General features: G+C 40.8%; 1 protein-coding gene and 1 long non-coding RNA gene across 4 annotated transcripts; one reads left to right on the top strand and one right to left on the bottom strand.

Moving 5' to 3' along the window:
• Nucleotides 1-456: 456 nt before the first annotated feature.
• PECR (peroxisomal trans-2-enoyl-CoA reductase) lies at nt 457-14,769 on the bottom strand. Of its 3 annotated transcripts, none has more exons than XM_051623878.1 (8): nt 14,630-14,769; nt 11,125-11,258; nt 8,200-8,365; nt 7,476-7,557; nt 5,249-5,345; nt 2,957-3,067; nt 2,262-2,373; nt 457-2,140 (listed from the first exon to the last, which is right to left on the bottom strand). In XM_051623878.1, exons 1-8 carry the CDS (start codon nt 14,745-14,747, stop codon nt 2,052-2,054), a joined length of 909 nt encoding a protein of 302 aa, XP_051479838.1. In that variant the 5' UTR covers nt 14,748-14,769; the 3' UTR covers nt 457-2,051. The 3 variants fall into 3 exon arrangements, with proteins under 3 accessions (XP_051479838.1, XP_051479839.1, XP_051479841.1); XM_051623879.1 differs by lacking the exon at nt 14,630-14,769 and adding an exon at nt 13,732-14,116; XM_051623881.1 differs by lacking the exon at nt 14,630-14,769 and adding an exon at nt 13,241-13,721.
• Nucleotides 14,770-14,789: 20 nt separating this feature from the next.
• On the top strand, nt 14,790-20,455 carry LOC127386592 (uncharacterized). The gene is made up of 2 exons (XR_007889939.1): nt 14,790-14,945; nt 15,524-20,455. It is a non-coding gene; the product is annotated as an uncharacterized LOC127386592 (long non-coding RNA).
• Nucleotides 20,456-21,531: the final 1,076 nt, after the last annotated feature.

Here is a 21,531-nt window from a genome sequence, read left to right on the forward strand (position 1 = left end):
CTTAGACCTTCTTAATACCTCCATTGCTTTGCTGGAAGCTGAAGAAGGCAAGGTCAAATAAAAGTTTCTTGTATTCAGTACAGGCATAAAGGCTTGTTATAGTTCTTACTTATATGGAGGAGTTTTTTTAACTGCAGACTGAACATGTCTCCCACACTAGAACAACACTCACCTTCCCAGTGTTCCATTTCACTGAGTGATGCATTTCACCATCATTCTGTATAAACTTCCCTTCTTTATGAATACTCAGACTGCAGCAAAGTTAAAGAGAATACCTGCAATTGTATGAAATAATTATTTCCAAGTTTATGTTCTAATCATGTAGAGAACAGTTCTGGGACATAATAAAAGCTATTTAGTTTTATCAAATCACTTCCATTTCACATCAGATCTACAGTCCACACATATCACAGAAGCTCACAGTCAAATATGAAAAGAAAGAATATTTCACAAGTCTCAAGTCTGTTCATGTTTAATCTTCTTTTACAGAAAGATGTTAAGAATGCAGAAGTAATCTCTTAACAAACCAAGTAATTTCACTTAAATGCAATGGGTTAGGTTCCTAGAGTTAGTTTTCTAGCAGGTGCCTTTTCTTCCAGGAATTCTCTTGCTATGTATCCTGAGCTAATATTTGCAATAATAAAAATATAGCTTGCAGAACAGGTTTGAAAATAGCTTATTTTATCTCTGTACAAGTTTCTCACAACCACATAAATGACCACCCAGATACTAAGGAAAGAGGATGTATCAGAAGAAGAAAGTATTTTCACTCAAACCCCTTCTCTCCCACAAAATGGGCATTCATATTTTCATGAAACAACAATATACGTGTACCTGTGTAAGTTCCCATATTTTAATGAAAGACGTAAAAGTCAAACATCTTTGCAGAGAACAAACAACTGGTAGAGACTCTTACATTCAATCTAAAATGAAGTATTAAAGAGGTCACTTCTGCAGCACCAATTGATTCCACAGATTTCAGTTGTTACAGCACAGTCAACACCTAATGCTTATATTTTGATTAAAGTTGTCAGACATGAGAACACTTGCCTTAAAGTGAATTTTAAAAAGGGAGTAATGACAAATATAGCCTCTTCAAGTGATATATTGCAGGATTTGTGTTTAAAATGGGATCCCTGCATTTGTAACAAAAATCACACCTATTTTAGAGATGGTGATGAACAAAATTGTGTTAACATTGCAAGACAATGAAGTATGGATAGAAAGCATTTTAACTGGTAAATGAAGGATTCCAAGTTTCTCCTTTAAGACTACAGCATACTGCAGAAAGCACTGCAATATACACCATAGCTTTTACTTCAGGATTTTGCAAGTTAAATTGTTGAATCTGTACGGTTTTCCATCACTGTATGTTAAAGCTTATTATCTGATTGATTATTCTATTGTAAAATTTAAGTTGCAACCAGCTTAACTCCATTACATATCTATACCTGTAAACATTTCAAAGCATTCCCATCATGATACAACATGTTAGACTGAAGCACTAGTAACAGTATTCTGCCTTACTTTTAATTATTTTCAGACAAATACCAATTCTACTTAGTCTTTAAAATCATAGTTGCACATTCTGTGTGTGGCTGAATAGAAATAGTGCAGAGCTAACAGCTACCTCAAGGGCTACTGATGCAACTAATAACAGGTTTAAATTACCTTCTCCTCAAATTCATCCAGAATAGAAGGATTCTGTAACATTCCCTCTCTGCCTGCTTCACTTCAAAATAAGTTGGATTTTTTCCACTTCTGACAGATTCTTCATTACTTAATGCCTGTGCAAATGGATAATTTGTCTTTTATACCTTCTCTTACTCACAGACTGAATATTTTCAGGACATGTTTTCTGTGTTTTCAGAGAAGAAATTTACTAATTACAGCCTTACAAGTTTTAAATATAAACCAACAAAAATCAAGACACCCAATGTAGTTACATATGAGGAAAAAAAATGTATTACTAAGAACAATAAGCCCAAATCACAAAGCAAGATTATCAGGAAGTGTCCAACTAGGAATAAGATGAAATCTCTGGGTTCTTTTTACAACTTTGGCTTGAACTCGCCAGAAAGAAGCTTTTTAAGCATCTCAGAATTTTTTCCTTCTGGTGGTGAGGGCCATCTGTCATGATCTGAGGAAAACAAATAGAACAACATACTTAGTCAATAAAAAACTGGGCATTTTACTTTTGTATCCTCCCGTTGCCCAACTTCAATCACTTGAAGATCATAATTTTGTAGCCCATTTCTTACCAGGTATTTCTAGTATATGGCCATATAAACTTTGGCCACCATCCACGACCAGGGTTATCCCAGTTATGAAAGAAGCAGCTGGAGATAGTAGGAAACACACCGCAGGAGAGATCTAACAGAAGAATGACAGTTTTAATCTTTCTTAAATTGCTGGGAAATATTCATGTCAAAGATGCCTGTAAAAACTTGCAAGACATAGCAACATTTTCTAGTGAGTAATGAAAACTGTAACAGTCCTAAAGCCATCTTTCCAGCCACAAACATCAAGTACACAACAGATGACAACCGGTAAGCTTTCAAAGATAGGCATCAGATGCCAAAAGTCAAACAAAAATGCTGACAAGTTTAACAAAGATGCACATTCTTGGTGGAAGAGAGCTAAGTACTTTTCAGATACACTTTTTTCACGTTAATATTCATTCTTTCAGTCCTCCCTGCTGGAAGTCAACCTTTTCAGGAACCAATGTTTACTATGAAACACTTCAGCTGCAAAAGTCACCAAAATTAAATTTTCAGTATAACAGTGACTACTGCTTAAGTCTCTCACTTGGCACTACTAAAGACTTCTACAAGCTTTTCACTTCCTGAATATTCTATCACAGTGCAAAATTAAGTCTTTTTTGTTCTCCGTGTAAGTGGCTTCAAGATAAGAAATACAGAAGTAAAAATATTGCAAACGTTCTGAAATACATTACCTCCTCAGGAACTGCTGACCTCTTGGCAGGAATCTTTGGTATGCTCTTTAACCACATCATTGGACCTTGCTCTCCATAGTTTGCAACAGCAGTTTCTGAAAATACTGTTCCCTATTTTAAAACAGCATAGTGAAAATTAAGTTCTCTTGTATATGTTTAAACTGTGATCACTGTAAAGTTGTGAAGTTGTCATTACTGGGATTTTTTGTGGGATTAAACTCTCTAAACAAAACTTGAATGCAAGTTATTAAACTTAATGGAATAGTATAATTTATACAAGAAGGCAATTTGGCTGCTAGCCACATCTCTACTCAAGTACAATCATTCAGATTATTCCAACTCCCCACTGCTACTTCAACAACTATGAAGGCAAAAGTATAAGGAAGAAACTCAAAGACTGTTTTGAAATTTTGAGCATTTCATATTAGCTTACAGCAGGAAACTAAAAAGCCAAAAGAGCACGTTCTTAACAGTTTCTTGTAAGAACACTAGATTGATTTTACTGTGAATTACAGAAGCAGATTCCACAGTCAGAATTCAGACTCTCCTTACTTAGGTGCTACAAAAATAGAATTTCCAAGGTGATTATACTGTCCAGTTTGGACTTGAGAGGGAAGATGAAGGCTACAGCAGTGGGAACACAGGGTTATATAGATTAGTTCTGTCAAAACCTTTAGGACTCAAGTTAAAGTAAGATAACAACATTTTAACTCATCTATGGAGCACACACTAAGATTTCCAAGATATCTGTGAAATACGAGTGATTGTATTTTGGCAGCTGGGGAGGTAACTCATATATGAAACTATTTTTCTCATAATGCATGTTTCCCTCTCTAAGTGCCCATTCCCTACATGTTACTCTGCTCCTATAAAACAGTAACAGTTTTGTATGGTTAGCATAGACTTAGTGTGTCCATAAACGTGAGAGAAGGATATAAAGCATTACTGTAACTACAACATGGATTTCTGTTACCAGCATAGTAACAGAAACTGTTTGCTTGTCAAAAACTTCTTATGACATGTGCTGTAAAGTGTAATTAGTATGATTCATTAGGTAATTAGCATACATGAAAAATGTATTCACATAATAATGCTGCATTAATTACTTACTTCCTCGAGACTTGACAAATCAGAAAAAACAACCAACCAGTAAAAACAAGCCAGCAGATCTTAATATTCAACAAGTCTCCAGATGAGTTGGGCCTCACAGAGGCTACGTAAGAGCCGTTACCTAAGTGATCATCACACATCTGCCATTAAGCATTCTGTACTATGCCAAAGAAAGTGAGCCAGATGTTTTAGGATAGGACAAGAGGCACAACAGGATATACAGACATCTTACAAAGACAGTAGAAAGATCTTTCTTCCTAGGGACCAGTTAAACAAATCTGACACTTAACTATACTGTGAGATAAGATAAATGCTGAATGTAAAAATAGCTGGACAAATTTTACCTTTCCTCTTTTGTTTTCAAGGGAGTAAATGTGCAAATTGCAGTTAAGAGTGAAGATTACACAATCTCAAATGTCAAACCTAGGGCTTCTATATAAACTCTATACCTGCAATACCATGCACTAGAAATATACAGCTGCTCTTACATATAGTTGTTTCAAACAACTGCTACACCCTACCTACTTCCTCAGAAATGTGGCAGGCATATTTTAGCTGGCCTGTATAGTGGTTTCCTGTCTGCATATCCTTGATAAGAAAAAAAAATAAAAATTGCAACACACATTTTTACATATAATTTCTTTGAGAGAAGGTCCACTCCAAACACAGTCTTTCTATGCCCAAACCTAATCTAACTTAATAGGCAGAAGACAAGGTTAAAGACATTATGTAACACAGTCAGAGATTTTCAAAATAACTTTGCAAACACAAGTGGAAACCATCAGCATGCCTGAACCTTGAATAGGGAAAGTTTTGTGAACTCTAATGTAATCATTACTGAAACACAAAGCATTCGGTAACTTTATGCCAAGGTTTTGTAAGACAGGTCACCAGTTCTTCCCAGGTAGCATTTTATTAAGCCAGAAAAAAATTCCAAGAGTACCAACTCAAAGCAGAAAGCAGGAGCCATTTTATCCTACATCTCTGGCTTTTCATCCAAACTGGAGAAAACACTCTCAAATGACCTCAAGAACATAGATGAGGGAAATATAAATAAATAAATGCATAAATAATCCACAACAGTTACAGACTATAGAACTTAAAAATGTCTTGTGGTCTGAAAGTTTTAATCATGAACATGTATGATGGCTATGTTTAACCAGATTGTTTGCCATTACTTACAGGAGCAACGCTGTTGATTCTTACTCCACTGTGGGCCCATTCTAAAGCTAAAGTCTTGGTCAGGTTGTTCACTGCAGCTCTCGCAGCTCCTGTGTGCCTTTTGAGAGAAGAAAGCAAAAGGAGCATCTCTTCCCTCAGCTAACAGTGCCCTTTGTTAATTCTACTGTAGCTTCACTAGGATAGTCAGAGTAGCTTTCTACAGCTGGACCAACCATCTGAAGGAGAGAGTTTTCCTAGTTTGTAAGTTTGACCATAGCTTCACAGTTTAAACAACCTATGGTACGATTTCTCATCATTTGTGGAAATACTTATCATCTCTTCCCCAACGTGACATGAGGTCAGATACTTTATCCTGCAGAAGCAGGCTTATAAAATGAAAAACAACTGGAGGCAAAGTTCAAAATATGTAAAACTATGAAAGGTAGGCTGCAGAGGCTTCCAAGAAACACTTGGAAGGACAGTGGTCTGAAAAATAGTTTAGATCTTCTGACAAACACGATTAGAATAAGCCACTATTCAAAAATTACTAAGGGGATGGAGGAAGAGATGACCATAAGCAGAGTGATCTCATACACCTTGCTGCTATAGGAAACTATTATGAAAACTATTATGAAATGTTTACAAACTTGAAAAAATGCAGACAAAATTGCTCCAGTGATGAATAGTGGACAGCTGGACCCAGAAAACTGACAGAGTTTAGTTCCTCTAGCCTAGCAAAACAGACTTAGAGGAGACAGAAATAATAGCTTCTCAAATACCAGGAAAGGAATAAGAAAAACTTAAGAAAAAAATAAGAAAATCTAACTTGAGCAAACAAACAACTAATTTTACATTCAAAATTAATACTTATGAAAAACTGTATCAGGTGGTTTTTGGCATAAGCAGTGGCTGGACTTGTAAAATCAAGTCTTTTTCAATAGTACATTTCTAAAACGAGTACTAATTCAACAGGAATTTAATTTGAAATTAGTTTTGTCTATCCATCTACACAACAGTTATTTGGGAAATTTTATCCCACTGTTATTCAGTATTAGGTTTCTTTATCTCTTGGTTTAACTCTCAAATATAGCTCCTGCCTATTTGTCATGGCAATTCAACCAGACTTTAAACTACCGGAGAAACTCAAGTAACTGTAGCTTCAGCACCACCCTGTGGATCTCTAAATTTAGTTCATACTGCAGAGAACAAGCTAGTGAGAAAATATTCTGCTGTTCCTAAACTATTTACGATGTTGAAATCTTTCAACCCTGAACAAAAAGCAGTAATGTAACATTTGCTCAAATTATATTTTTATCTTTTCTTCAATAGAAATTCAATTTCAAAGCTTAAAAAAGGTGGTTTCAAAGAGGAAATTCAGGCTTTTTCAATTAAGAAACTAAAAATACAGCATTGTGACAATTCCAGCATTTTGCTTTAAGCTAAAATAACGGAAACAATTAATTTTCTGATTATTATTTCTCTTTCAATGAATTGGAGCATTTCTGGTGGAAAAGTTTCAAAGCAGAAGACTCCTGCTCACCTCCATTTCAAAGATAAAGAAATCTGAGTAATAGTACAAAAATGGAGAGGATGCTGCTGCATTTTCATACAGACAGCTGTGATTGTTTGTGTCAGTATAAAACAACTACAAACATGGTCATATGTTTGAACCCAGGAGCATTCTTCCAGTCAAGACAGGAGAATCTTCCCTAAGAAAGATGGCTACAAAGTGAAAGTAAAAAGGAAAATGCAAAAGGCAGGCACTAAGTGACCCAAAGGATGAAGCCAAAACCTGGTAACCTACTAGAAATGTTCCTCCTACTCAGCCTAACTCTCATAACTCATTACACCATCAAGACCTGCAAACTGACAATAGTAGACAAAAACAATAGGTGCCAAGTTCTTGCAAACCCTCCAGATATTTGAAGAGAACACAAGCAAAGGTTACATTTCAGTGCAACTAGTCCCACTAGTATACCATTTCCAGTGAAAGCTTCACTGGCAAGTCTTGCTTCATAGCTTCTTACAAACAATTTGACAGAGACATTTACTCCTGCAGTTTCTACTGAATTAGTGAAAGATCTCCACACATACAGCCAACTGATAATTTTGCTCTCCCTTGACCTAACTACTTTATTTCTATACTCTGCTGCTGCCCCGTGCACACCTTTCTAAAATGAAAGGAGCAATTAGTACTTCTAGGGTAAAAAAACAGGAAAATGTAAAAATAAAATAAAATATATATTACGACATTCCAGGAAACCCATTTCTCACGACAGCAGTAATGTTGACAATGACTCCTCCATGTTTCTGCATCCAGGCATTGTACACTGTATGAAGGAGGAAGATAACCTATAAATATCAGAAGAAGTGCCAAACTAAACTGCCCACTGGAAGCCAAACTGGGAGTCTTAACTCCAATTACACTATACATTTCTGTGATGATTTAGGTAAACAATCTGCTTTTTGTACCACAGTCTCACCACTGGAATGGTGAGGTAACAGGTGTAGCCCAGGTAAGGCTCAATGTTTGCCAGGAAGCCTTTTGGTGGAAAACTGGATTTCATGCTTCCATGTAAATTACTTTCATTTCCACATTCCTAATGCTCTCTGAGAATCCTGTACTTAAATTCAACTCTAATTTTACATCCCTGATGGGAGAGAAGTCTTTTTCTGTGCTACACACAGTGAATATAGGCTACAGAAATTAAGTGGTTTTCCTATAGTCTTTTAAGTAAGCCAGCTGACTCACCACACCTGACCTTAATCAGATGATCATATTTATCTAAATGTATATACATTCAAATGTAATGTACAGTTTCATCAAGCTTTAGATGAGGTTCATGAAAACAAATAACCACTGTCAGACGTGTGTGAAAAGAAGAACGTAGGGAAACTTTACATCTCTTGTCTTCTGGTATTGCTGTAAAAAACAGAAAAAGAGAACTCCCCAAAAAAGCTTAACTCCATACCTGCTTTGCAGCAGTAGAAGGTTCCTGACAGATTTGTGTCTATCACAGCATTCCAGCCTTTTGCACTGATGGCTTCAGAAGGACTTGGGAATTGGCCGCCTCCATTATTCACCAGGAAGTCAATCTTCCCATGCAGACTCAGTGTAGAGTTCACCAAAGATTCTACCTGAAACAATATTTGTTAGTGTGGTATGGTGATTAAGCTGTACACTCAATTTTAATTTTCAGACAGTATTTTCTCTCTCAAATCCTTTTCAAACATTTTGGAAAAAGAGCTTGGTTTGAAGAGACACACACGCACAGCTGTCCGGCCTGCATCTCTAGCAAGAGCAAACTGACCTGCTCTTGTTATAATTCAACATATTATGTGGGCAGTGCTAGAAAATATCCAAATAATTAAAATCACTTCAGCTTCATAATCACTGAGAAGCAATACTAATCACTACATATACTCCGGATCACAGGATAAGGGACAGGTGGCAGAACCACAGCTTCAGGATAAGGCCCCATGAAGACAGAACATGGAAACCTCAGGTGCTGTTGCCAGTGTCTCACTTTTATCTTTATAAACAAAACAGATTTTTTTACCCTTTACAAAACACTCCATGGAAAACTAGCCAAAAGTAGCAGCAACAAACCTGTGACAGAAACAAGCCTGACAGGTTATGCATCAGTTGAAAATCCTCCAAGCAAGATTATTTCTTGCACGGTAAACAAAAAGTAAGCTTTGCTAGAAAGCAAGAGGGCCTCTGAGGATGAAGATTAAGACACTTAAAAATGTGAATTCATTAAGCTATTCCCATGATATCTGTCATGAAGCTTCTGCAGCAATTATTTCACTTCACCTGTTTTGACTCTTCTTATGCCAGAAGGAGCTGTAACCGACATACTGCACTATATAATGAGGAATGAGTCCAATGCTTGAATTTCACAGATCTAAACTAGGGCACACAAGAGGAATGAGCTGTGTCATCTTCAAACCAGGTCAGTTCCTTTAAGACTCGCAATAGGATTAAAAAGAAATAAATCACCTCGCAATTTTGAAAGCACTTTCATCTTTCTTAGATCTTCTCTATTCAAAATTCCTCCCTCCAGTTCACCTGGTTATAAAATTAAAACCTGGGAAAAATACACAGGGGCCTTTCGAGAAGTGCAAAACAACTGATGGAGATGGAGGGATGAAAAAAAGGCAAGCTACAGTAACAACAAATGGCTTGCTCCTACAGGTGCTCATGGTGGCTCCCTTTAAAAGATTTCCTCTTAGAAAGGTTTCACTGAGATGTCAAAAAGAAGGATATAGTAAATGAATTATTAGCTCTTCAGGAAGCTTCCTGGGCTCCATAGTCTGTGATGGATCAGTTCTGACACCTAGGGAGGCTTGAACTGAATTTTTCCCCTTGTTGAAACATTTATCAGGACTTTTTCCTTCACACAGTCTTTGGCACTTGGTATAAGAGCTGAGAAAGGGGATGATGACTCACAGGGAATACCTGTGGAGGAACACCTGTCCTATATACCCAACAATGAGCTTCCATGAATTTCTGAGGTAAATACTCTTCATACTAAGCTGAAACCAGACAATGAGTTGTAAAGCTCTTAATGAGTAGCATAGAGAGCCAACACAGTTGTACAAGTCTTGTTTCTTTCAGGAGGGAAGCCAGAAGTTTCAATCCCCTCTCATCCCATGTTTCCCTGTAAACAGGCAACTACTCCTGTATTTGTGAAAATGATGAAGTAAGTTATATTGCTGTTGCCTCTAATCAAGATTTACCCCAAGGCTAGAAAAATCCTTCACTGCATCTTCTACTGATCCCTGTTCCTAAGAGTTCAAGTACCAGGCACTAGATTTTAGGTTAAAAACAGAGTGGGTTTTGAAAGTGGATGTACTGTGCTCTTTGAACAGAAGTAAAAGCCCAAAGGTGCTTCTCCTCCAGCCCCTGCAAGATAATCCAATGCAAATTAGAAAAAAAGTACTCACGATTGCTGCTCTTAGCAAATACAATAATCAGTAGTGAACAGTGGGTTGTATACAATTTGCCCCATTCTTCAATTTTAAGTCCCGACAGTTTTTAGCAGGGTAAGTTATCAATTGTTAAATTAAGTTTATCTAGATTCAACTTACAAACACTAAGCACCTCAGTGTAAGGAATTTATATCCTCACTACAAATTAAAAAGCTGAAAACATGATCCACACATTTCTGGTCAAATAGTAATTTTAGATATTAAGTAACAAGTGACTGGGATTTAGCCGTCTTCAAGAATCTCAGAATTAAGGAGCCAAAGGAGTAGCAAAGAACCAGAGAAACAAAAGGTAAAAAACAAATATCACAGGATGTCTCTAACCAGAATAATTTCTGCTCTTGAAGATGGGCATGTTTAGCAGGTACACTTAAGTTCTTATGTTAACATGAGACAGAAATTGCATTCCTTACTCAAAACTTCCACAAGAGGCCTAGAAAATTTTCATAGTGATATTTAAGAGGACTTCAACAGAAAGTAGTAAGAGTAGCTGGGGAACTGAAGTGAGTCTAACTATATGACTGAGACAATGACTGAAAAATTAAAAGACAGTATTTTCATTTACCTTATTCCCATGTACCCTCAATAGATATGAATACAAAATGACAATGGTTTATGAGAATATCCACTGGCAGAAGACATCTGATAAAGGCTTCTTCCAGAAATAACTGAAATATGTATGCATGGTTGGAAAAATACTTGAATTGCAAATGCCTTCTTGCACTGGTGGCTAACAATCAGAAAGCACATCTTCTTCTAGATGAATTTAACATTGCTTTACTGCACCGTCCCCTGACCTAAGCCACTTTTGAGATAGCCAGAGAAGAGCTTTAGAGACTGGAGAATTTATATACACAATATGGTTTTGACATGTTACTCCCCAGAACAAGATCACTAGTCTTTACCTCATCTTCTTTGCGGATATTGCACTGAATGGGAGTCACTGTGCCAGGACTCATGGAAGAAAATTCATTATTCAGTTCTTCTGCAGCAGCTTTTAATCGGTCAAATTTACGAGAGGCAATAACAACACTGCAACCTGTAGAGACAAAATGTAACATCCTTCAGCTACCACACTTAAAATTAGAGTTAAGCTAATTTTTTAATATCATCATGGAGATATCTTGTTCAACGTGTTTATTAGTTACTGACTAGAAGATACAATGCTCAAGTTCTCTCTCTCTCTCTCTCTCTCTCTCTCGAAATTACTGATGTCAGGTTGTTCTTAGCAACAAGATCCCACTGTGCCAGGAAAAAAAAAACAAAAACGTGCACAAGGTGCTCTTTCCTTCCTGCAGAAGGGAAGATAGCCTGTGAGTTGCAGAGCCAGCAAAGTAGCTGTCAGACATCACTTTTGCTGCCTCTGCTCACAGCTGCCTCATTTATCAATTACGTGATTTAAAAGATGTTTCAGCAGGTCTTGATTGCAAAAAAATGCTTGCTCCTAAAACCACAAAAATAATCTTATTGTATGTCTGGTTGTAATTTTGACCAGTGGTGAGGAGATGTAATGCTCTGCTTTTTAACCCTGTGAAGTCTGAAGGAAAGGATGACAGCCTCATGGGACTAATTCCTATCTGCAGGCTACAGACAGCAGGAACAGAGGCTTCCTGCAGCACTGCCAGAAAGCTCAGAAACAGGAGGAAAAAACTAGGCCGGAGCTCAAGACTTCTGCTTTTTTCAGCATTTGGAGGCAGAAGGTCCAATTCTACACAGAAAAACAATACAGGTGCCAAACTAATGACAAGCACAAGAGTGACAGAGCACTGGAACAGGCTGCCCAGAGAGGTTGTGGAGTCTCCTTCTCTGTAGACATTCAAAACCTGCCTGGACATGTTCCTGTGTGATGTGCTCTAGGTGACCCTGCTCTGGCAGGGGGGTTGGACTAGATGGTCTTTCGAGGTCTCTTCCAACCCCTAAGATTCTGTGATTCTGTGTAACTACAACTAGTTGAGTTTCTTCTGTCACACTAGTGGACTCAGGATAGCTTCAAGGCTTCAGTAATTGCTACTACATAAACTAAAAGATACCACACGAAATTAATCCCTAGTCCAAATACAGTAGGCATACAATTTCATAGAATCATAGAATCATAGAATCTTAGGGGTTGGAAGGGAGCAAATTATTAGCTACCACTTCCAAGTAGGCAAGGACATCTTGCTCCCAGTTCCCTTCTTCCATAACCTCAGTATCCCAGCAGAAGCCATCCTTTCCTCGTATCAGCTCTGGTACTCATGTGCTTTAACATAAACAAATTCAGCACTCTCAACCAGCCAAAAAATTGTTAGTATCTTGCCAAGTTTTTTTTTTTTCTTTGTTGCTATTTTACTGAGTGGAATTTAGCATATCATCTGATCAAACAAACACCAGAATCAACTCAAAATAACTAGTGGGAGTAAAGAGCAGCAAGCTGTTCATTTGGCTCAGGCTGTCTTGTGAAATTACACATAACACTAAAAAAAAAACCACAAAACAGAGGAGTTGAATTCTTCCAGAAGGAAGTGTTGCAACTATACATGCCTCGGAATGGGAGCTTCACCTTCAATTGGTGGTCATCTTAGATCAAATGCATGTAAAGATACTAGCCTCTGAGGTTTCCTGATTTTTTTAAATTCAGAACTCTAGTCACTGGCACAACTACCTAATGAAGAATTCATAAAATGGCACACACAATCACCAATTAACACAAAATACCAAATCACAGTAGCAGTTATATTTATCAACTTAACTGCTTGTTAATACACACACCAGTATAGAATAAGGTCCAGTGAAAGACTATATTTTTGTTAAATACACTAACTGAGGGGAGATTCTAACTTACTGAGGAACACTTGGTAGCCACTATACAAGCTGACACTATGTCACTTATTTTTCTTTACAAAGAATGACCAGACCATTTCCTGATAAGATTGGGGGGTAGAAGGACCCAAGTTTCCACATGAAAGGCTTACATCTGTCCAGAAGGATTCAGAGGAGACTGGTTATAAAAAAAAAAAAAATGTACATCATGACTGACATTACCTGTCACTGCTCCTACAGGCATTCTCTGTCCCTTACAAAAAGTACAGCTTGAAGTGAAAGGGATACATGGAAATAGTTCCTAGACATCTTGTCAGGAGTAGCCAGCAAGTCTGCAGGTGAGGAAGGTTACTCAGACACACTTAACCCATAGCTCTTCATTTTCTCACATGTACTTTGTAGAGATTTGCAGCCTTGTTTTCTATTTAGGATGTTACGGACACACACTTTTGTTATTTGTATTTCACTTGAGGAAAGTAACGCAGATCAAACTGGTAACTGGGTAACCATCAATCAACAGTGTGATATGGCTTAAAAAGCACCTCTTTAAGGCAGCGTATAAGGACACCTTAAAAAACGCTCAGTTCTCCAGTAATAGAAAGGTAGAACTAGCCCTCTCTTCAGCTCACAAAGCAAGCGGAAAGCTGGGGAGAAAAAGGCCAAGAGAGGCAAACAAGTCTCTCAGCACAGCCTTAACAAAGAAAGCTCTTTACCCTGCAGTGAAATGGCTGGTGCACGTTCCAACAGCGTGAACCGCAGGGACCGTGGTACCATGAAGCATAATACTCGTATTTTGAAGACACTGAATCCAATCACGATAATAAACATTATTCAAAAAACCAACAGCACAAACAAACCCGAAACAAAACAAAAAAGGGGAAGAAAACCCTCAACAAACAAAACCCACAAAAACCCCCGAACAAACAAAACCCCCAAAACCCAAACAAGCAGCCTGAGGAGGATGTGTTTATGTTGAATGAAACATGCAGAAAAGGTGTTGCAAGGGGGATGACTCAGAAGATTGCCTTTCACTTCAGACTTGACTAACCCTCTGTGATCACCACAAAAAAACCCCACAAAGGGCACAGTACAGACACGCTTTACCTCCGGGGCACTTCTGTCACACGTACTGAGAGAGAAGCAGCACTTCTCTCAGCTCACTGCGCAGACAACAGCTGAAAACCAGACAATTCCGTGAGACTGGGTCCCACAGCCAGGCAAGCCCCAGTCAAGCAAGACCCAGGCTCGCTCAGGAGGCAGCGCCAGAGGAAGGGCCCGGGTTCCACGCAATCCCGCGCTGATCGCCGCATTTAGAACAAGCTCCTCTTTTAAGGGCCAGCGGGTCCCAAGACGCAGCCCCACCGCAACCCCGCCCCGACTCTCTGACCCCTGCCACAGCTCTCACCCTGCCCCGCTCACGAACTCCTCCCAGACCCGCTCTCCGAGCGTAGCCCACCCTCCAAGGCACCACAGCCCCCCGGGCACTCCCGCACCCCTTCCCTCACCCCACGCCCAGGCCCCGCGACCCCAGCACCCTCACCCCCGCCCCCCCCGCCGGGGCTCGCTGCCGAGCCCTCCGCCGCCTCTCGCCGCCTCCGCTCCCACGGGCACCTAGCGCCAGCAAGTCGGCGGCGATGGCCCTGCCGATGCCGCTGCCGCCGCCGGTGACGATGGCCACCCGCCCGCGGAACAGCCCGCCCGCCAGCAGCCCGCGCGCCGCCGCCGCCATCTTCCGCCACCGCCCCCGCCACGTGACGCGCGGCCCCGCCCGCCCGCGCGCGCCGCGGACCGAGGAGGCGCCGGTGCCGGTGCCGGGAGCGGGGCCGGTGCCCTTGGGTTTCGGCGCCCTTGGGTCTCGGCCGGCCGGGTCGCCCCTGCGTCCTGAGGCGCGGCACAGCGCAGCGCAGCGCGGCGCCGGAGCCGGCAGGTAAGGGGGCCGGTTCTCCACGGGTCGGTGACGCCCGGGTCTGTCCCCCGCGGTGGAGAGACCGGCGGCCGCACGTTCCGCGCTTGGGAGGGAGCGGTCCCGGTGCCTCGGGGCCGCGTCTGCCGGCTGGAGCCCCGCAGCGAAGCCGCCCGGCCCGCAGCCCTGAGGGGAGCGGGTGCGGTGTGTCCGGCAGCGCTGCGGGTCACCCCCCGCAGCCGGGCGGGAAGGGACCCGCGGGAGCGCGGGGAGAGCTCGGAAGGTGTCGGGAGCAGCGGGGAAGGCTGCGGGCGCTCTCCTGCCGGGGGCGACCGGCGGAATCCTCCCCCCGAGCCTGGACTTTGTCAGGAAGAGGCCGCGGAGGCTGAGGTGGTACCGTGTCCTGAACCGTTTCCTGCTGAAATGCCTTCACTGGGTTGCTTTGGGTTGGCTTTTTGTTGGTTTGGGTTGGTTTTGTTTTTTTTTTTCACTGAAAATCGCTCCAAATAAGCTCAGCATCGGTTCCTCAGATGGCACAGGGGACATGATCCTTTTCTTTCCTATCCCGCAGTGAAGTGACACAATCTCTTTGTCCATTGCAGGTGATTTTACCCAGTGCTGATGCGCCCAGGAGTGTGTGTGTTCAGGTGTCTTTCCAGGCATCTCCTCTGTTCTTTTCAATAGAAGAGATGTTTGAAAGTATATCTCAATTTTGTCCTGTTATTTTTGCCCTAGTGGAGATGGCTAACGTGAGAGAAGAGGATGAGAATTTTTTTTCTCCAAAAGACACACACATAAATAAATTGGGACAGTCATTGAGTATGTTTTGGTTTTCTCATTTGTTACATGGATTCTCAAAACATATTCTAAGGTTTAATACCTTAAATTGTAGGCAATGGGAGGGTAACATCTGTACCCTCGAGTTCAGTGTGTTTCAAAGGAAGCTTATACACTCCTTGCAAGTGTAGGGAAGGGAGTCGTGGAGGAGTTAACGGTGTGTCCAGACTCGTTCAGCAAAGGGTGACAAGGCAGGAATGGACTTCTGCATGGTGGCTTAGGCTGATGAGGCAACCATTAGAAAGTTGCCTTCTGGGTGGGTTAATGTTTGGAGAATACTTTAAAACACAGTATTACTTTCTGGAGACAGAACGTGAAGCACTGTGGATGACACTGCAATTTTTTTTTTCCCCCTCTTTAATTATCTTCCACAATCTGGAGACTCCAGAGATCCCCATTAACTGTCTCTGGGAGGCCATATTAGAGTGATGATTAATTAATCCCAGGGAGAAGCAGTCATCTGTGCTAATGAGCTAGATCTTCATATTCCAACCTGCCTGCCATCCTGACTGAGCCACAGGCCACCACAGAAAATCCAGGGGTCCTCACTGCTTGTATAACTTGCTTGATTCCATTGTGTTTCCCAGAGAGCAATCTGCTTTTTCTTCACTATCAGGATAAATTGCTTGGGTTTTAGAATTGTTCAGTAGCCACAGAAATGCCCAAAAATAAGGGGCAGACACAGGAGTTGAGGCTCTCTGAGTGATGGGTGGGAGGAGAAAGGGGAAAGGCTGAAAGACTGGAGAGTAAGGAGATAAGAAAAGGAGACACCCGTTCCTTGGCATTCAACTGAGGGTAGCACCTTCTGGTGCAAAATTTACCCACAAAGAACAAAGCTGAGATAACCAGTGCTCACAGATGTTTTTAGCAAGGCAGTGGCTTCTGTTCTCTGTCATGTGGGTTGCCTTTGAACCAAGGACTGAAAGTGTACCTTTGTGTGAATAGATTTTACTCCACGGGTTGAAATCCAAAATTATTTAAGCTGAAAAGAAGAAAATCTTATTAACTGAAGTAAATTTTAATCTTCTACGCTTGTACTTTCTTATTCACAAAGGAATGTTGATTTCCTTTTATTGGTAGCATTAAAACATGTGGCTCTGTCACTACATCCAGCCATAGTGGTAAATTCAGTAAGCAGAAGGCTCTTTTTACATATTTATCTTATGCATTTAATGGTCAGAGTGGTAATTTTTGTGTTAGGAAATAGTGTCTGATTAGACAGCTGGTTTTTTTATTTGCTTTTTTCCGTATGTGTCAGCTTGCCTTTGGAAGAAAATAAAGCTGCACTTAAAGACAGAGTCTTAATTTTCATTTTTTGCACTTAAAAGCCACCTGAATTTACTTTTTCCTTATCTATCACTTAAAACACTAACCATTTAAAAATCAAAATGACACATTTGGAAGAAATAATTCATCAGTAGTTTGTTTTTTGTTGTTGTTGTTTTGTTTTTTTTTTCCAGTTGTCAGCTCCTTCAGAGTTGTGGGATTAGCACATATAATTCTTCAACATCTACTTTTTTATTTCTAGATTGAAGAGGAAAAACTAGATTTCCTGTTTTTACAGCTCCCAGATTGTGTCTTGGCTTTGAATTAACTAGTTCAATTTGTTGAGATAAATAGGAAGCTCTGCATTTTCAGAAAAAGCTACTTTTGTCAAAAGCTGATTTTGTGCTTTGCCAGCCTTTGGCTCAGCCATTCAGCTGATGACATCTGCCAGTCCAGTATACTGCCATGCTTTAAAAATCCTGGCAGTGATACATACTGCCTTAATAATTCCTTATAGCCTGCTGTCCTTCAGGGTGTCTGTGCCCTCCCATAGCTCATAATCCATGTTGGCAAGGGGGAAGGTCTCAAAGATGTTAAATACCAACCTGATGTGAGAAAACAGGTGGCTCCAAACAGCAGAGAACCCACCCTGGGTTCCAGACCCCAGGAGAGGTATCCCTGGAGCCAGCAGTCTCATAAGAAGGTGAAGACCAGAGGAGATTTAATGAAAAGCGTCTCAGTGCCAGAAATAAAACACTAAGTTCAAAGATTACTTGTGACAGAGATTTTCTGCTAGTTAGCCTTCAGAGAAAATCAGGCCTGCACTCCAGCAGCCTCTGCTTTCCCAGAACCCACTCTCACTCATATCCTTCTCCTGCGATTCCAAATTGCAAAAGTGTAACAACATTTCTCAACCCCCGTGCCTATTACAAGAAATGCCTGGATTGAGCCAAAACCAAATGAAAACTGATGTGAGATTGTTTCCTCACCTCTCTGGACCTTTCTGTGGGACTGCACAAAAGGCCTCTTCAGAAATCCATGCTACTTTCACCTCCTGTCTCTACTGTTTCTCCTGTGGCTGTTTTTCCTTTCATCATCTCTCACCAGCAAGTGAGAGCCTTTCTGTTTCATGGCTTCTGGTTTCCATGTCAGAACACCTCCTGGCCAGCCCCAGCTGACTGGTTCAGGCTCTCTGGTGTATTCATCTTTTTAGGGAATTCCCCACTAGAAAGGTACTTTACTCTGAGGTATCTTGGGGGACTTCAGTCTAGTTAGATCTTGATCAGGATTTTAAAATTTTTCATCATTATCCCTAGGAGTTTCATTCCAGTGATTAAAAAAAAAATACATGATATACCAAAGACAGACACCCCACTTAAAGCAGAGTTCATAGTGATGCAAGACGTAGAATATCATTATCAAACAGTTTGAAATTGTTATGTAGACAGTTTTTCTAAATATTCACACACCCCTCTAATACCATACTAATGATCCTGAAGCATTCACTTGTCTGCAGTTGAAAGTGCTGCATTTTTAATACTCTGGCATCATGGATCTGTATCTGCACTTGTATCCAATTGAGAGCTCCTTGAGTCAACTAATTCCTGCTGCTGGAGATATTATCTAAATATCTTAGATTATATTTACTGTGCAATGTATTAAGCAATCCCAAATCATTCCTAGGGGAATCTTCAGTTCTGTGTGTGCATTTTGGCTCTTCAGCAACTCCTAGGCTGTAGCTGGGTGTAACTCAGAGAAAGCTCTTATCTGAAGCCCCCAAATATCTTGCCTAAATAAAAACCACAGGATGTAATTTGGTGTCAGTATTTTTCAGATAATCCTTTCCAGACTGGATTTACAATTGACTCTGTTTTCCATTGAGCTGCATGGCTGCAACTTCCTGATCTCTAGTTGTAGGTATTTTGCATTTGTAAATGCAAAATAAAGTAAAGCAGTGAGGTGCTTGATCTTGCCAGCACAGAGCAGGGCAGGAAAGGAGAGGAGACGGCGATGATCAGGGATCTTCTGAGTAGGAAGGGAAGGAAAAAGAGCCTGAGGTGCCAACACAAGGTCCCCATGCCTTCCCCTGAGGAGCAGAGGGTGCTCCATTAGCAAACACCCATAAGGTTTTTAGTTGCACAAGTCATCTTACTGTGTTATCCCCTCTGCTCTGGTGCTCAATTCTGTCGTCTGCTTTCAGCAATCCAGCTTGAGGTCTTTTGCTCAGATGCAAAGCCTGGTCATTTTTCTTGTCTCTTTTGCCAAGAAACAAAAGTGTTTTGAAGCTTGTGGATTAAGCAGGGAGGGAAAGATGGGTGTGATCTATGAGCTTTGCTGTTTGCTTTCTCCTGCCTTTCTGGGCTGGCATAGGCAGAGGTTTTTTTGTGCCTCTTGCTGCTGTTGTACAGACACTTAATGCAGCCTCCCAATGGGCCACTGCCATGAAGGGTAGTTGTTCTCCCCTTCTTTAGACATTCTTTCCTCTAGGGGTAGCTGAATGGTGAACCTGGTATGGTGAATCTTACCTGAAAATAACATTTTATTTAAAAATGCAAAAGGGTTATTTTCAGTGAGGTAAATCCCCCTGTCACACTCATCACAAGCTGCACAGATGCTAGTAGTGATAGGGAGGGGCTGTTCTTGCCTTTCCTTTCTAACATGTCATTCATCACAGCTTTGAGTATTTGCAAAATTCAAGTGACTGTAATCTAGTTTGAGCTATCTCACCATGAAATGGAAACAGATGTTGTCATGCTTCAGCAGGGTATGGTGAAAATGCACATGTGAAAGATCACGTGGAGTCATTTAGGTATTTAAACATCTAAAGCTGTTGAGGGAGCTCTACCATTTCGTCTTATCCCACCACAAGGTCTGAATTAAATGTCCTTTCTTACATAGGTCTTGTCATGTTTTTGTAGGGTCTGGGGCTGCACATCGTGCATTAAATCACTGCATTTTGTCATAACATGATTGACTGGTGACAGACAAATATGTCCTGAACAGCTGGATGCATCTGATACCACCTATTTTTTCATGTGTACATTCTGCCAGCAGATAACCCCTTTAAAAGTACTAGGGATTGGAAATAATCCTTCAGGTAGCATGCATCCTCAGAAACACAAAAATGCACATGTAAAAAATTGGAAGTGGATTTGGGTGGAGGAGGAACTGGGGATGGGGAGGCTATGGAGTAAAAGGAGCAGGCAAAGGAGGATCCGTGATTGGTGAGCTCTCTCTCAAGGTAGGTCTCTGGGGTAAATTTTCCCTTACCTGTTCCCTATTCTGAGCAAGTTACAGTGCTTCTAAAGCACAGGTTGTTTTTTTCATTTCTGCAGATAACCCCTGCATGATGTGAGTGAAGACACAGTGCCAGTTCTTCTCATGTGTTGTACATTTTATGTGACTATAAAAATAAAAACTGATATTCCTCACTGCTTACTGTCTGCATTTTTTCCTCCCATCTCTGCTCTCAGCAGTCATAAAAAGGTTACTTGTACTGTAGCAAGGATTTAAGATTAAGGATTTTATTTGCGTGTGGAAAGGCTCTTCCTTCCTGTCTGCATTCAAACCAGATAATGTATCTTCAGTTAACAGCAGGATCAAGCCTTAAAAACCAATGGAAATAACTTCCTTTGACCTAAATGTTGCAAGGCCAAGCTTTTAGACTCCTGTTTTGCGTGTCAGAGTCTAATACTGTCATGGGAAGCATAAGCAGCAGTAGCTTTCCTGCATAGTAACAGAAGACTGTGCTTCTAAAAATTCCTCTGCAGAGTATTTTTGCAGAGCCACCTCCCCAGTGTTCTCCATCTGGTTTCACAAGACAATTAGTGATAAGTTGCTTGGCTAATAAACTGCTCTCTACTTTTCCTGAAATTTGACCATTTCTTTTCCATCCCTCCCATGGACAGTTACTAGATTCCTGTTTGCCCCTTTGCTCCCACATGGGAGACATCACTAATACTAGATGCACAGCAAGTGTTATGCTTCAGCTCCACAGCAAGGCTTTTAAGGGGTGAAGATCTCAGTGTGTAGCTGAGTAGTCCTGTGGACAGCTGTGTAGTGCTTATGGCTGGCCTTGTTCTTACAGGATGTAAAGAAAGGGAAGAATAAAAAGAAGCATTGTGTACGCTACTGTGATTTCTGCAAGAGCTCATTTTTTGTTTGCAACCACAAAGAAAATATTCCCAGGAAAAATGGGATGGGGCATGAACCTGTTAGATTCACCAGTGTCCCTGCATGATATGGGGCTGATGGTGGTGTTTTAAAGTGCTGTGCTCAGAAGGTCTGGACTGGGTGGCAGAGGGTATCCCAGCTCCTCCATTGTGGAAACATGAGAAAAGAATATGTACTGTGAAAACAGGCCTAATATCAAGACAGATCTTTGCCATCTTTCAGTCTGACTGCTCCATAATACAAGACTTCCCCACATTGACACTTCTGGGCAAGTACTGGTGACCACATGGCTGCCAAGATACCCAGTCCAGATTTGGAAGTTTCCAGTGAAGGG

This window comes from Apus apus, chromosome 6 (genome assembly GCF_020740795.1).
Source record: "Apus apus isolate bApuApu2 chromosome 6, bApuApu2.pri.cur, whole genome shotgun sequence".
NCBI lineage: Eukaryota > Metazoa > Chordata > Aves > Apodiformes > Apodidae > Apus > Apus apus.